Source organism: Dicentrarchus labrax, unplaced genomic scaffold, assembly GCF_905237075.1.
Source record: "Dicentrarchus labrax unplaced genomic scaffold, dlabrax2021, whole genome shotgun sequence".
Taxonomy (NCBI): Eukaryota; Metazoa; Chordata; class Actinopteri; family Moronidae; genus Dicentrarchus; species Dicentrarchus labrax.
The window spans coordinates 11,767,829-11,784,785 of NW_026136722.1; the positions used below are offsets into that span (position 1 = coordinate 11,767,829).

The 16,957-nt window shown below is 41.2% G+C and overlaps 2 protein-coding genes across 2 annotated transcripts in view; one reads left to right on the forward strand and one right to left on the reverse strand.

The window, feature by feature from the left end:
- Positions 1–9,050, reverse strand: part of soul5 (heme-binding protein soul5) — a 163,310-nt gene extending 154,260 nt beyond the window's left edge. Inside the window, exon 1 of the mRNA XM_051389325.1 lies at positions 9,047–9,050. Coding sequence (XP_051245285.1) covers positions 9,047–9,048 — 2 coding nt within the window. The 5' untranslated portion in view covers positions 9,049–9,050. The remainder of the gene's footprint in view (positions 1–9,046) is intronic.
- olfm2a (olfactomedin 2a) overlaps positions 2,521–16,957 on the forward strand; it is a 41,433-nt gene continuing 26,996 nt past the window's right edge. Inside the window, exon 1 of the mRNA XM_051389295.1 lies at positions 2,521–2,994. Coding sequence (XP_051245255.1) covers positions 2,938–2,994 — 57 coding nt within the window. The 5' untranslated portion in view covers positions 2,521–2,937. The remainder of the gene's footprint in view (positions 2,995–16,957) is intronic.

Here is a 16,957-nt window from a genome sequence, read left to right on the forward strand (position 1 = left end):
TTTCCTGCTTACATTCAAGCCGTAGCACAACTCAGAAGTTGTCAGCTCTCACATAATGCCTAAAAAAGAAGAATTATGTGAAGCCACAAAGGCAGCCATATTGGCATTGCTGGAAATTGGCATGAGTGAGAAACAGGTAGCCAAAAAACTGAAGATCTCCAAGACAGCCATTCATTACACCAAGAAAAAGCAAACCGAACATGGTACTACCAAATTGCTAGCTGGTCAAGGCAGGAAATGTCTCTTTCTACCCCACAAGATGACCGTGCACTCAGTGATGATCTGGGGTTGTTTCAGTATGGGTGGAACAGGGCAAATGCAGTTGTGTGAAGGGCGAATGAACCAGGTCACGTACAGGGCTACTCTTGAAAACAGTCTTCTTCCACCAGCTGATAAACTCTTTCCTGCCTCGAATGACTGGATTTTCCAACAAGACAATGCACCTTGCCACACGGCAAGGTCAGTTAAAGCCTGGATGGAGAACCAGAACTTTCGAACCATGCCTTGGCCTGCTCAATCACCAGATCTAAATCCAATTTAAAACCTGTGGAACATCATCAAACACAAAATGGAGAACCACAAGCCCAAAAACAAAGCAAATTTGTTTGAATTTTTGCAACAGGAATGGGCTGCTGTGACAGCAGAACAATGTCAGTAGCTGGTGGAGAGCATGCCAAGACGCATGACTGCAGTCATCAAAAACAATGGTTATGCAATCATGTAATAACTCCTGTGTGTATCATGTGACTAAAACAGACAGAAAAGAAAACGTGGAATGCCTAAAAGCACTGTTTTTGGCGGTACAATGCCACAGCTATTGATATAAGAACTTACGTGATTTTGGGTATTATCAAGAAAACCATGGAAAATGGCTAGATATCAGCTCTTAAATTAAACTAGTATGAGCTATTTTTGTTGTTATCATTATATTTGTCCAAACAAAAAACCTTCAGGCATTAAAATGAACAAGAAACTGAAGAAACAAGGGTGGTCTAGTCATTTTTTCCATGACTGTATCTGAGCAGGGGCACGATCCAGGCTAGTACAGTAAAATACAATAACTGATGAAAACAACAGCTCAGGAAAGCATGAATAGTTCTTACATTCATCTTTTTTTTTCTTTCTTTCTTTCTTTCTTTCTTTCTTTCTTTCTTTCTTTCTTTCTTTCTCATACACCACCCCTCCTTCGCTCTCCCTCAGGAACTCATTTCACCTCTTTGTGGGTTTTCCTGCTGGGAAAATAGAAGGGTGTGCACCATGTCAGTGAGGGCAGCAGCAGGGGTGGAGAAAGTCAACCCTCTGCTGAACCATACAAGGGCAGGGGCTGGAAGACACAAACCAACACAATGTATGATATGAAATCCTTATTGAACGCGTTATACACTAAACCCATTCTTCTATGTGTTAAATGACAAACTCGTTTTTTAAGAATAACACTTTATTGCATTATACCAGTAAACCAGTAAAATAACTACAATATAGGTGACCTTTAAGAACAAAATGGGACAAAACAAAATGAAAAGGGTAAATAGTACTTTGTACAATGAAAACCAGGAATAAACTGATTTTATTCAGGCAGTTCCAGTATGTCTCAGTTTCTGTGTCACTGCTTAATAATTGGGCTGTTCTTAGTCTATATGTTAAAGTAGTATAAGGCTCTGACTTCTTTAGATTTAATAAAAAGTGACTTGTATTTTCACAAATATATTGATTCCAAACTTTACTTGTCTCTTCTGTTACACTATGACTTCAGCTACTTTTACACAACCCTAGAGTGCATTATGTGCCGGCTGTCACTTCATATCTGCTTAAGCCACCGTTGTTCATACCAGAAGCTACAACCACAGCCTGCTACAAAAGCCCACACCATCCAATCATGTGGACACGTACAGAGGCTGTGCGCACACCAATTAACAACCACACCTGGCCTGGAAAATACTTATTAGAATGTCTAACCATCATTTAATAATCTTTTAGCTAACGACATCCATTATATTCATTGTAATCGGGGCAAGAATAATCTTTATCATTTCCCTAAACCCTTGAGAATCCCTCTATTTTGGAATCATCTAATTGGATATGCAACTGTGGTGAATTGATGGTATTAATGTAGATTTGACTATCTCCATCTTTTACAATGCAGACAGTTATCATTCACAATTGGGCTTATAAGAAGGAAGACATTTAACAGTGCTAAATGTCAGCTCTTTCTGGAGGTATCTGTCAATGCAGTGGAAACATTATGTCACTGCAAGCAATGCTGCTTTCTATCTATCTATCTATCTATCTATCTATCTATCTATCTATCTATCTATCTATCTATCTATCTATCTATCTATCTATCTTGTCTTTCAGTCACTGAGGCAAGAATTATGTAGCAGGTCTCTCTCACTCTTGCTCTCTCTATCTCTCTCTATCTCTCTCTCTCACACACACACGCACACACGCACGCACACGCGCACGCACGGCCAAGCTTGGCTGCGTCAAAGAGTGGTACTTCTTTGACTGGGCTCCTTGCACATAGACGTGCTGCTCCTAGCGTCGGCACCTTGCAAGCACAGCAGTCACCTTCCAACCTCTGCGACTCTCCTCCGCTCCTCTCGCTCAGTCAGTCGCAGATATTTTGCAGGACGGAGGGGACCGCTGGCTGTCCGCTTCGCCCGATTACAGCATCAGAGGACTTCTCCACGCTCGGAGATCGGAGCTTTTGCTTTCGCTACACGCAAAAGAGTCTATGCTCCACAGAAGACGCGCGGCTGGTCGCTTTATCGAGCCAGAGAGGGCTGCCGTGCGTCCTGGTGATGAGGTTGGTGGCGCACAGCCGATACAGCATTAAAGGAATCCCTCTGTATCTGAAGAAACCGCCCCAGTAAGGGACAAGAACGGGGGGGAGCTGCAGGAACTGGTGTCGGCTCGGACGCTATCATTTCGACTAGGATGCATCTCTTCAGTGCCATGTTCCTACTTGTGATGTTAGCTGTCATGCCCTGTGAGGTAAGGACTCCGGCACAAACGCCTGCATGCAATGAATAAGCATTGTTTTAAAAGTTTCCTAAAGCAGTGCTGACTGCCTATATATGAATTCTCAAATATGGATAATTGAACTAAGAACCAACGCCTTAATGTATCACAGTTAAAATGGAGGGAAAATATTATGTCAAGTCAGTGCTCAGACTGTTTGCATGTTGCAGCGTTAAATGGGAAAGATTCTATTGTTCTGAGCCTCGGGTGCTGATGAGAAGCAATGAGCCCAAGTTCAAAGAAGACATAAGCAGAAATGCAGTTGAAGGTAAATCCACCGGGATTTGAATTCACACCTTTTAATAAATCTTGATGTAATTGTAGTGTAAATTAGAAAGAGCTTAATAAATGGTGACAATACTGTCTTAAAGGGAAAAGTAGGAATATAAAGTAACGTCTTCTCTTGACAGTAGAACAGATTTCTGGTCGCTCTGACACCATCGATGCCCTGGAGGTCGTTGTTTACAGACCTTCTTATCTACCTCTACATCACTGACAGAGAGGTCCAGGGGCTCCCGGAGAAACTGCGCTGATTAAGCCGAAGGGACCGAGCAAGAACGGCAGCAATGACAGTTTGTTTACAGGCTCAATGTGTGATTTGTTGCTGTGAATACAAGCCATGCGTAATTAGTAGTGTACCAGACCAGCGCCAACAAACGGTTGTAGATTCTGGAGGTGTGTGACGAGTGTGTGAGCGTGTGGCGTGCTGTAGTGCATGGCACTCGAGAAAAAGACGTGTTCCTTTGGTAAAAATGACGAGCTTTGATGTGACAGTTGCAAATTGAAGTGAAGGACGGTAAATTATTTGACCCAGAAAGGCTTTCAGTCAAGGCAGGAGCTTTTGAACTTGGGGTTCAGCTGGTCAGTATACATGCAGTGTTGAGCATGACCAATGACAGCTTAGGAAGTATAAGGTGTGTTAATAAAGTAGCTATATTCTGCCTGTTACTTAGGAGAGTATAAAAGGGCATGCATGTTGTACGTGCGCCGTTTCACACCTTTAGTTCCATGCGGCAATATATTCAGGACCACGGACAGCGCCGTGTCTCGCCTTTCGGTTAAAAACAGCAGTCTGAGTCAATTTAGCACCACAGACAGCGCCTCCTCGTACGTTGGCGGAGAGTATCGACACTTGGCCAAGGCCACCAGACAGAAACTGCACTAAAAATATACACAGCAATGTATGTATGTATGTATTGACAACATATTCTAAATTAAAGTGATATTAAAAGGTGTGTGTGGGCTACAGAGTGGTCGCTCGTGAGGCAGTCTCTGTTGTAGCGATTTTACTTTTGGGATCCTGTGGATTAAGACTTCTATGGGGCCCATTTTTTCATCTCTAAGGCCCCTAAACAATGCAGTTGCACCAGCTTATACTGTATATGTTATGAGGTTGGTAGACTTTTTGCACTAGCCATGACCACTGCCTTTTATTACATAGATCTATCTATCACTACATTCAACCTATGCAAAACAGACGTGACCCATTGATGCAAATTTATCAGACTAAGGAATAACTTGTATTAATAATGATGTAAGATTTAGACACAATAAAGGCCATATGCTGCAGCATACATTAATGTTTTAAATGCCATGTCTACAGGGCAGGTGGACACTGCAGTTGACCTTTAACACAAGCAGAAGATACCGTATGTTTTCATTCTACAGGAGGAAGGCCAATGAATTGGCTGTACACCTGTGTGTCAAGTTCAAAGTATAACATGTACAACACAGATGGTATTAGAGGAAAACCAATTGATTTCATTCTGAGCAGTATGAAACAGGTTTCCAGGGCTCTAATTCAACAATTACATTCAACACATCCCCCAGCTGCACGACTACCTGTTGATGTGCCTCTCTAACCTCCTTTAAATTAGCTATTACGTTTTCTGATGCTTAATAACTTAATTTATCCCCAACTGAAAATAGGTGACTTTTTGATATTTGAATTTGATATACTGAATCTAATAACCAATTCTAACACTTCAAGTTAGAATTACACAAGAATTACACAACTTCCCTAGCTTACAAACATTGACACAGCACTATGGATGTTCTTCAATAAATGAGGAGGAATAAATGTCAATGTTAAACACTTGCAAATGTGACACTGACAATTTAGCTGATAATTTACTATCATGTATCAACCCCTTCTTCAGTGAGTTCATACTGTAATTGGCCTCTGGGGACAATTTGTTAAGTGTTTACATTAAATATTTAAAGGAATGAAAGAAAATATGATGCCACCCGTCTTCCTAAGATTGCACAGCAAACATAAAGAATTGATGACTTTCTGCATATCTACTGCAATGTGGGTAACACTCCCTACCAGCAAGCAGAGTTAGATATCTACATATTTTCAGTCACAGTCTCAGCATAGGCCTGTATGAAATATTTAGAGGGTTTTAATGAGACAGATGCATTTGTTCGTTCACTGCATGTGTTTCTTAAGTACCCATAAAGCCCAGGGGATCCTTAGTGTTACTGATACACATGGGCACCTGCTTGACCTTGGTACAGATGTTTTGCTATGGTGTGCACATCAAGCCATGCATGACAGGACACACTGACACAAGCTCATATGTAAGTATGTGTGTGTGTGTGTGTGTGTGTGTGTGTGTGTGTGTGTGTTTACATTGGTTTATAAGTAAAGCATGTACTATAATATATTGCACAGCTGTTGTGCTTTGTTGGCTTCCACTTTAACAGGGTAGTGAGAGAGATATATTCTAGCAGAGCCAAAAGCCTCAAAATCATCAAATCTTCATCAAAACACTGTAACTTCAATTAAGGAAAGGGATGTGTTCAATGTCTAAAATATTAAGGATAATTTTGAATTAATGCAAGGCAGCTCACCTCTAAAAGTAGACAGACATTCAGAAGAATTTGTGATAACAATCCTTCTGCAAGGTGTAAACCCTCTATATAATTTTGGAAAATAAGCCAAATGTTCTGGGGGAAAAAACTGCATGCATTGACATGCATGTCATCAAGAGAAATTATAGTATGTTGGCATAATGTAGATTGTAACAAATTTTCTGCAAAACTCAGCATCTTTTCATCACTCTGGTTAATATTAATAGCTTAGTATTGATTGCTCAGAATGTAAAAATAGTGCAACAGCAGAAATTCTGATGCACTATCTAATTCATCTTGGAAATAGAAGATGCTCCATTTATAGTATGTAGATTTGGACTTTAATGTGGTGAATTAAATTAATGTGAATATGATCAGATTTTTGTTTTATGTTAAACAGATAAGGACTATAAGAAAAGTGTTATCCTTTTTTATCTCAAAGGAGATAACTTTGAAGGTGGTTGGTGACAGTTGCCCTGCATCTTCTTGAATAAATATAACTTCTTTGTTAAAAACAAAGACTTTGAATTATATCAGACAGAAATGGGTACGTGTTTAGAAGAATGTTTGCAGATCACAGAGATGTGTGTGGCACTAATATTCCTGTCCAACCATCAGACTGATTTAAAAAGCTTGCTGGCGCCTGACTGAGAGGTGAGGTAATATTGTTCAAGGGGACAAAAGACTTCCTTGTTTGGTTTTCTGTAGCTGCTCAGTTTCAGCTTAAGTTGTCGAGAATAAAGATTGTTTCATGTACTAAGATTCGCATTTAGGTTTGGAGGCAAACATTTTTGTTGTGGTCCCACTGGAGTAAGAGAGTGCAAGGGGAATACAGTTATTGGCTTAAGATGTCTGGCCTCGAAGACTCCCAACTCTAGCATGGTTGAGAGTGATGGAGAGTGAAATGAACACTTGCTTTGGTGTTTTTCTGCTCAAACACAGAGTGCAGTGGGGGAGAAAACCTAATTGCTTGTCATTCTCAAAGAGGGAGACAGAAGCCTGTGTAAGCAATTGGCTAGATTTTTCAGTAATTCATTTGATCCTTTCTCTCACCAGGGTTCACAATAAACAATCAGTTGAAACAGACTACCATTTAAGACCTTGTTAAGTTGTGTTTCCTCAGTCTAGATTGGTGTGATGATGGCACCAGAAACTCACCCAGCCAGGTCGATTTATAGCTAAAAGACAAGAACTGTAAAGTATTGAGCACTTGTAAATCACGTTGCTGTTAAAAACATCATTTGGCACAAACATTTAGTTTATTTACATTGAGCTAATTATACAGTACTTTAGTGCTGTAATATAAGTGTCACTGAATTGAGATGAGTTTATTGACACAAATGAAACAGTAGCTATGATAATGCTATACTGAGACAACTTTCTTAGCTATATGTCAGTGTTATTGGCAAACCAGACAGATACTGTACAATTCCATACAAGCAAACAAAGGCAAACCAATGTAAAGCAGTCAGCTGGCCTAATGCTAATGCAATCTACAGTGTCTCTACGTGTGAGGACAAGAAGGACAGACCCCCAGCTCAATCACAGTCAGGCAGGACAAACAGCTGGGTTGGCTAATGTCCAATCGAGGCAGCTTTAAACAGTCCACCAACCTGGCAGTGACCCTTTGGTCAAAAATCTCTCTTCCTGGTGCCAGACCAATGAGAGCACAGCAGCATGATCACAATAAAAGCCCTCACCCAGACAAAAGTATAATCGAGCCACTTGTGGTACATTTCTGTCAAAATGCCAAAAGCAATCTTACCAAAACACTGAAACCTGTCAAACCTTGTAAAAAAGACTTTTTTTAAAAAAAGTTCCCTCTGCCGTTATTATCAGTGAGGCTACCTGTTAAAAGCTTTTATAAATATTGAGAAATGAGACGGTGCAGCTGGATGACAGTCAAAGAAGAACAGAGATGTGAGTCTACGTTTCCCAAGAGGAAGGTCACTAGGTAGCAGGCTGGACAGAGTGTGCTCTGCCAAGCAGCAGTCTAACCCCCACCTAGAGAATTAAACAAATGAAAAGCTGCAGGAGCAAGGGTGTAAATCTGCCACTGAGAGACAGAGACACACACTCAACTGTTAAAATCACCTTGCTATGCTACAATAGGTCTAGTGCTTGTCTGAATTACTAACATTGTATGATAAGACAAGCCCATAGAAGGTTAGGCTGCAACACACACAACACAACTTCTAATCTAAACATTGCATATTTTGTACGTTGTTGACATAGCATTCTTTTTCTAATATAATAATGTTAATAAGCATTCTATTATAGCTATAGTATGAGCCACATTTTCTTGATAAAGGGTAATAATATGTAAGCCTAGTGTAATATTAATGTCTTTCTTGCTCTGTTAAATAAGACACATAACCTAGTTTCTGTGTTGCCTGTCAGTCATTAACAATCATGTCTAGCACCATGTGGGTGAGTCCACCTTCATGCACTCCCCATTAATATACAAAGGTGCTGCTTCACAATCAGCCACAGATAATGAGGTTGCATTATGTTTGATTCAGGGCTGCTTGAAGAGATTGAATAGTATGTGCTTGTGTCATGACTGATTAGGGTAGAGCTCGAATCAGTGCACAATAATGATACCACATTGTTTGAGTCAGAATCTTACCACTGTAAAGAGATGTGTTTCATAAAGGAGATACTGCTTAAGAAAAAGGGGCTGGAGCACAGAGAGCCATTGAGCCTTTGTGCTGTCCGCTGTTCGCTCTCATCTTCATGTTTGATGTGCTTTCATGCAGCCCACTGCTTCATCATCAGAGGCGTATGTTTGTGTGTGTCTGTGTGTGTGTGTGTTTGTATATGTTTTTAGGGACAAATAATCTGTACACACAGTGACATTATGGGGACTCAGCTCCCATCTGACAGCAGAAATATGGTCCTTAAAAGATTAAATGTTTATTTTTGGTTAAGACTTGGTTTTATGGTTAATTTTGACTAGTTTAAAGTATTAAACATGGTGTAAATGGTTTGGAGTTACAGCAAGTCAATCCGTAAGGTAGCGGTGGTTAGCAAGTATATTTTTTTTAACTGACAGGGAGGTTTTTGTGTCTGTGTGAGTGGTTTGGTTTTGATGATGATGTACCTGTTTCTGGGTCAGTTTTCTAAATGTGGTTCTAAATGACTCACACAGGGGTGATATTAGCGTGCAATGGTGGCAGGGAGCTTTTTTGCAGTGTGGCCCAGGGTGAATTGGGTGACTGATTTTACTACTGCAGTGCCTTGTATGAGGCATGAAGGCAGTCAGTGGTCTGCGCGGTAATTGGTTAACAGATGGAACGCCGGGTAGAGAAGCATGTGAGGTCAGTGGCCTGACTCTCAGACTAACACTTTGTCCCTGTCATGGTTGGCCCCCTGAGGTAAAGAGGGTGTGTCAGTATTACCTTTCCAACTAGAATGCCCTTTTACATATGTATACATATGCAGCTATGTAGCTGTGATCTTAACTCCACGTAATATATAAAAAGAAAATCTGCAGGCTATAATAATCCCTAGCATGTCCCTAGCATTGTAGACTAAATGTGTCTGTCACTGATGTTTTTTGACTTTTAAGCTTTAAATTAATACCACATCCACACAGGACATTACTTGTTAAAACCCTGAGAATTTGAGAATTTTGCTGATATTATAGAGGGCAGGGGACACTCTCGCTTATCAGAGGAATTTTCAAAGTCAAAAAGAGAAAAGTCTAGTAACCTTGGTATTTAGTATTTATGTTCTAAATGACCACTTACTCATTCAGTACCACAGACTGACCACTACTTATGCTTCAGGGTTGTGTGGACTCTAAATGACCTCTGTTGCTGTTTTCTGTCTTGTTTAAAACCCAGCGGCCTGCTGGCCTAAAATGACCATTAGCAATCCCATGGACTGAGCTGGCTGACTCTGGGGCAGCTCATAATCATCATTACAAAGGTCTTTAAGGTCTTTTGGGACTAAGTACCAAATACAGTTGTTAGAGATTTCTCATTTATACAGACATAGTTAACCTGGCAGCTAACCAGCAGCCAGCTGTACACTCAAGGACTGATTACTTTTTTATACATGCAGGAGGAAGGAAAAGTAGATTCACACATGTCCTCTGAGCCTGTAGTGTCCCTTTTTTATCCTTATTCTCTCTTCCAGACAATTTCCCAATGAATGACTGATGCTCACTTCAATTCCTCAAAATATTCTGTTGGCTCATGTAATGTATAGGATGTTATTTGTATGCTTGCTGTCAACAGTGTAGGATCAGCTTGACTGGTGGGATAAATATCATCCCTATATCACATTCTCTCCCCCACTTTCTCTCTTTCCTTCTGTGTGACTGTGCTGGAGGGTGCAGGACTCCCAGAGGTTTATGTCTGTGACTCTAAGCAAGAGTGACATTTCTCTGACAACACCCAGAACAGGCACACACGTGCATGCGCACACACGCAGTCTCTCTTTCACACACACATTGTCTTTGTCTCCCTTTTTGCTTCCCCTTTGCTCTCAAGTTCACAAACATGTCAGCAACGGGATCCACAACAGACACAGAGTCAAGCATTGCATTGAAATGATACCAACAAGCATGTCTGTGACTCTTAAGCCTGTCATAGATAAGAGTATGAGTGACAGATGCCAATTAGAGCACAGACATGCTTGATCATCTGGTCAGTGCTGAACACACTGCCACCAGTAATAAGGGTAACAACGCATGTTACCCTAGTAACTGCCACCGTGGGACTCACTCAATGGTTTTTTTGTCCATCTGCTCTTTTTTGCATTGCAGTAGGCACCTCCTGACCAGTTTTCTGTACGACCTTGCTTTCCCCTGCTCGATGAATCTTTTATGAGCCTGGCAATGTGGGTTTCTGTGTAGAAGATTGGAATATAAATATGGCTGTTGCGCCTAGAGCTCCTCTTCCCGTTCTGATACAAAAGCTTTCATAAGACTGAGCAGATTGGGCAAGCTGCTACTTGAACGGTGCTCTTCACATCTCTTCGCTTTTATCGGAAGACACGCATCCCATATCAGAGAGTGTTGTGCATTCTCAAACACCAGACATAGATTCGGCCTCCACCTGCTCGATCACATGGCTGGACAACGCACAACACTCCAGGGAAATCTTGTTTCCTTTAAAAAGGTTTGTTTTTTATGTCAGTTTCTGGTCGGAGATTTTGTACAGCATAGTTTTCTCTTCAAAAGCCCCAGTTAATTACACATTGCTCACATACATGTTATGGAGTTTAGAGTAGCAGTAATTGACATTGAATGAGAGGTGATAAAAAGTGACAGAGTAAATCTTGGTTGAACTACTCTTTAATCTCCTTTTCTCTACTTTGTCTCTCCTTCTATTTCACATGATCCTTGCTACCTTTATTCCAGAAAATCCTCTCCTCACCGCCATGTGTGAGTGTGACAGCATTGCCTCCCATGTTGAAAGCTAACTCAATTGCAAGGCTTTCATTTTGGGGAATGAAGGATGAGAGCTATGCGGCGCGGCAAAAGCGGGTGGCAAGAGGAACCATTTAATCGATGTGTTTTCCGCGTGGCACTGTCACAGCCACTCAGTAGGGCCATTGATGAGGGAGGCTCTCTCTGACTGCGCCAAGGCTTAAAGGCTCCAGTCAGGGAGGCGTGGGAGCCCAGCAGCTACCAGACACTGCTGCATATCAAGCAGGCTGGCAGAGTTGCTCTCCGCAGCCCCACGGTGAGCAGGGTAGAGAGGTCCTTTGATAGAGACACTACATGTAGGAGAGGGGAGATAACAAGATGCTCCAGTAGAAGGAACACCAGCTTACATTACGTTATGCTGCCTGATTCTAAACCCCTGGGATTTCTCCTAGTCTGCAAAACACACACAGACACACTAGTGTGTAAAACTGGATGGGAACACCACATCTGGAAGCAGGAGTCACAAGCAGAGTCATAAATTCATATGCTGCTAATTGGAAACTCAGTTTGTATCATAAAGGAAAAAGTAAAATCGAATGATGTGTAGCATTGATGACATTTAGTGAAAGAAATTTGATCTAGCTTGGATGGATTACACAAAATTGGATGAAAATGATGTAACACGCTGACTTTTGCATCCATTTTTTATAGATCAGAAGGGTGGGTTTTAGATATTAGTCAAAAGGAACTTTTCTTAAAGTAAGTCTTGTGTATTCAGCAGTATCATGAATCTGATGCTCATTAAGTCCATTTGATTTTTAGAGTTTATTTGTTCTTATAACAAAGAAACAAAACATCCTTTTGAAACAATGGCCTTGAGCTTGCCCAGGGTTCTCAGTCTACAACATTTGTAACCTGCTCTTTTGAGCCTGCACAAAGAACAAATGTATTTCCTATATACTCTAAAGAAAGCATCCTTTTGCCCCCCTAGTCCCTGAGTAAAGTCTTGGCAATGGGTATGCATATGTGCATCTAATTGATGTTAAAGCTGTATAGCTTTAGGTAAGGATAAGAAAGTATTTAAAAGGTTTTATGTGCATTACAAATAAATACCAGCATATACTGTAGATATATAACATCAATTCAGTAACACACACACACACACACACACACACACACACACACACACACACACACACACACACACACACACTGTAGACAGATACTGTGGTGATCAGGGTTGGTGGGCAGTGTCAGAGTACAAAGTGAGAGGATGTGGACTGGGTTTGAATTAGTGCCCATTGGAGTAGCTGAGGAGGACATGGCTGGGAAGTGAGTGAGAGAGAAAGAGAGAAAGAGGAAAAGACAGAGTGGAGTTGCTGGAAATGAAAATTGGAGATTGCGGGCAGGGATAGAGGGAGAAATAGACAGAGAGAGAGAGTGCCTTGTGACTGTGCCTGCCGACTGTGCCTGTAGGGTTATTATCTCTCCCATACTAACCAAAAGGAGAATAATAATTAGAGGCCTATCGCTCCGTCACCACGATTTTATTCCCCTCACTGGCACTGACACTCCTTGCAGATTGTCTTTAATTAGCTCCACATCGCTTAATCAATACGGCTGTGACCATGACAAAACAATGGCATGTCCTGTTGTTCTGGCAAGAGACACCGGAAGCAGCAGGAAAAAAGGATGTGGAAGTGTTGACAGACAAGATGAGAGAAGAAAATGATATAGAGTGGCATTTCTGTGGGAGGGGAAAAAAGAAAAGTCTCTGATAAAAACCTGCTCTCATGATGTTTGCACTTGTTTATCTACAACTGAGTTTGTGTGCATGCGGATGTGTAGCCAGATATATATGTCTGCATCAAACAGGCAGGTTGAAATCTGGGCTCCGCTGTATATGATGAAGCTGTGGTAGTCCTATCATGTCAGACTATGCTATGGGAGCTAATGCCGTAATACTATTTTTGAGCAGCAGAGCTCAGCGCTTCAGCCACACTAATGGCGATGTGATGAATAGGTATTCAGGAGAGGTCTCTCTCTTTAAGCCTTAGTGCCTCCGGCTACTGGCCCTCTCAGGCCCAGTTCTCATCTCTTAGTCCTCTCAGTGAAAGTAACAGCATGCAGTGAGCTGGTGCAGGGATCTTCAGAGAGGAGTACCTCTCACTTGTCAGGCACATTTTTCTACTTGGTATGTTCTGGATCGATATCTGCAGCTGCCATGCTTAAATCTGTGTTGATCTTATCTAAGTAGCCCTGAACAAGACTAAGAACAGCGAGACTCGATCAAACTGAAACTGATTTGTACCTTTGCATATCGTGAAACACGTGTGTGGCTAAAATCTGTTAATTCACAAAAGCAGCACTAAATGGAACTTTAAAAACGTCAGATTATTATGGACTGCAGGAAACCTCCTTATACATAAGTCTTTGTTTTTCAAATTGACACAAACATACAGTTGTTTTACAGAAGTGGGCCCATGCATGAGTGTCACTAAAATTTAAATTAGTGATTTAATCTGTGGATGGCAGAATGTATTACCCTCTTAAGATCATTATTAAAAGGTATTCTAATTTTCCATGCTTAGAGGTTGGTTGTTATTTTGATTGCATCAGGCAATAGTCAACAATGATATGTCCCAGGAAGAATAAACGGTGGAGTCGCAGGCTGCCATGTCTTAAAGACAGAAAATGAAAATATTTATGTTAACGATTAGCAAAGGAAGCGCCTCCTTGAGGGAGAAATCATCTCCCATTCCCTTCTAGTGCTGCATGGAATATTAATGCAAGGGATGGCCTTTCTGATATCATATCTCCAAGGCTGCACTCACAAATAACATCATTAAGCACCGTAGATCTGCGTCGTGCTCGGAGTGAAGAGTGCGCTGCTCAACATCCTGCATCAACTGGAATCCTGCTGACAAAGACACAGACACACTGTTTATAGAAATCCACACATCAACTGTCTGTGTATAACCTCTACATAAACTCACATATTCCCAGGCACACACACCGTGGAATGAAATTTACATTTTGGGAGGAGAGCTGAATTGAGATAGTAATGCAGGTTATGTCACTACATTTTCCATATAGTTTGTTGCCTTGTACCTGGTGAACATTGCATCTGTTGTCGAGAGACCCAGCCTGATGATCCAATGCAACCCCCTGTGGTGAAGCACCAGACTCTATGGCCACTCTTTACCATTAAGACCCATCCCTCCTCCTTCCTCCCACCAACACCTTCCCACTCGTAATACTTCTCATCTCACACTCGGCTAACTCCACACAATATTACACCTTTATAATATTCAACGTACAGCCCTCTCATTTCTGCTCTGTATACTCATTTTCTCCCGTTTGTTGATATTTTCCTGTCTGTTTGTTTGTTTAATCACTGAAAGGATCAGTGGTTCCTCATTTTGACAAGTCAGCCAAGACTTCTAAGATTGTAGGGCTGCAATCATCGGCAGGGTGTTGGGGGAAGGTACAAGAAACACAGGCTAACAAAAGATTGTTTATTTATACTAATAATTCTTTCTGCTCTTTCCACCAGCAAGGCAAAACTCCATAAAAGCACACAGTGACAAGCTAATTTGTTTATCTACAAGTTTCTCCTAACCATTTTTGCCCATAACTCCATGTGGCTGTAAATGTAATATTCAGTTAGGGGCTGTTTTGGGATTTCTCTCCACTGCACACTGTGCCTGTGTTGTACTAATAATGTGTCCCTAATTAAATGTTACAGCTTCTCTGAGCATTAATGACCTGAAGACAGAGGATACAAATGGAGGCTTCAGTGTGAGCTCTGACAAAGAATGGACACAAGACTTCAGGCTGGTGCTGTGCCTTCATTACTAATATACAGTTATAGCTGATGGGTTCTGGTCATTGTTTGCTTCTGACCATGTCGAGTATAGAGCATTAAGAGGTTTTTTTTCTTCGTTTTGGCTGCTGCAAACTCTCAGTCAACCAGACTGTAATTGGCAGGATCTCACCACTTCTCTTTGGTCCTGTTAGTTTCGCTGTTGCAGACGTGGCAGAAAACAGACAAGATGTAAATTCATCACCTCAGGGAGTTTCAAATGTATCACCCATCCTTTTTTCTCGCTGTCTCTCTTTCTGCCCCTCCTAAACATCACAGTCTCTTCTATAACCTTTTTGTCTGTCTCTTGTATTGTTCTTTGGCTTATTTTCCCCTTATGTAACCTACCACAACGATTAGCTAATCATGGTGATACATTGACTCTGCGACTGGATGATATTTGTAAACAATGACTCAGAGACCAAATGAGAAAGCACAGACATTTTGCCCACTGGTTGTCTCTTTAGTCATCTAACAAGGCTCTTGGTACATGGCATCTAAGATCGGCTCTCAGCTCTTCTGCAGATATAGATGAATACATCATTGATGAAACAAAGCACTTTGCCAGTACAGTTTTAAGACAATGGAATGGCAATGAACTCCAGCAGGGCAGATTTAAAAATGCTCTCAGCAGCAAAAGTAATATTCTGTAGCGAAGGCTGATACAAATTTGTAAATATTAGCATACCAAAATAGATGCGTTTTTACCAGTTGTGTTGTCTGAGCTGCTATAAAAGATGCTTAAAAATGTGGTTGCCATCAACATCATAGAAGGCAAGTTACCATCTGGATTAAAAAAAAAAAACTCAATTATTCTGGGTGATAGTGACAAGGCCAGCACCACAAGTTGAGTGAAGGGCATTTTAAGGAGACCAGTGGCCATGGGGGGCAGTCTCAATTAGCAGGCTTTCTTTGAGCCTCAGCTACCTTTCTGCCGGGCTGAAGACACCCAATTTGCTGTCAGTAATTACTCCATTTACAGCAATAGCTTTCCCTACGCAACAGAGAGAATGTTTGATTAGCTGGGTGGGAGAAAAGGTCAGGATGTGGCAGTGGCTTTCTGCTGTTGGATCCAGAAAAGGGTGGGCTTTGTGGGACATTGGTAATCAGGTCATGGAGCCAGGAAATGATCATAGTAATTGTGTGTGAATGCGTATCTGTATGCATGTGCGTATGTGTGAGTGCCTCCGTGTGTGTGGGCAATTCAACTGGGCACATTTTCTTCAGGAAGTGCTACACTGAGTCGTATTCAGCTGGTACTGTTGGCATGAGTAGGTGCAGAACAGTGGAAAGAGCCATGCTGTGCTGCAGAATGCATGGCAGCTGATTGCCGCATGTAGTTCTTGTCTATTGCTTTGATCAAGCCTTTTCTTTAGCAAGCCTCGAGCAAAATATGGCCCCCTGCTTGTCCCTGATTGAGCTATCTCATATTCAACCATATTCCAATCATTCATAACAAATATCCCACAAATAATAATATCTAAATGTAATACAAGCAGATAAAGAATAAACTCGTATTGGATAAAAGAATATATTGTTTACGCTGTTGTAAAAGCAATTTCGCTATACAGCATTTTGAAAAAACTAATTGTAAACATTGGAAATAATTATGTAAGATTTGGTATTTCTTTCCATTAGGCGCCCCTACAGTTTCAGAGTGTAATTCACTTATACACAACTGTCATAAATATGGATAAGATAGCTCCTGTGCTACCATTGTAGATACCAACAATCCTCTGGTGGTCCATGAAATATGATCCAGTTTCACCAAAATCGGTGACATAGTTGGTGGTGTGTGACTTAATTCCATAAAGTACTTGATACAGCCCAGGCAC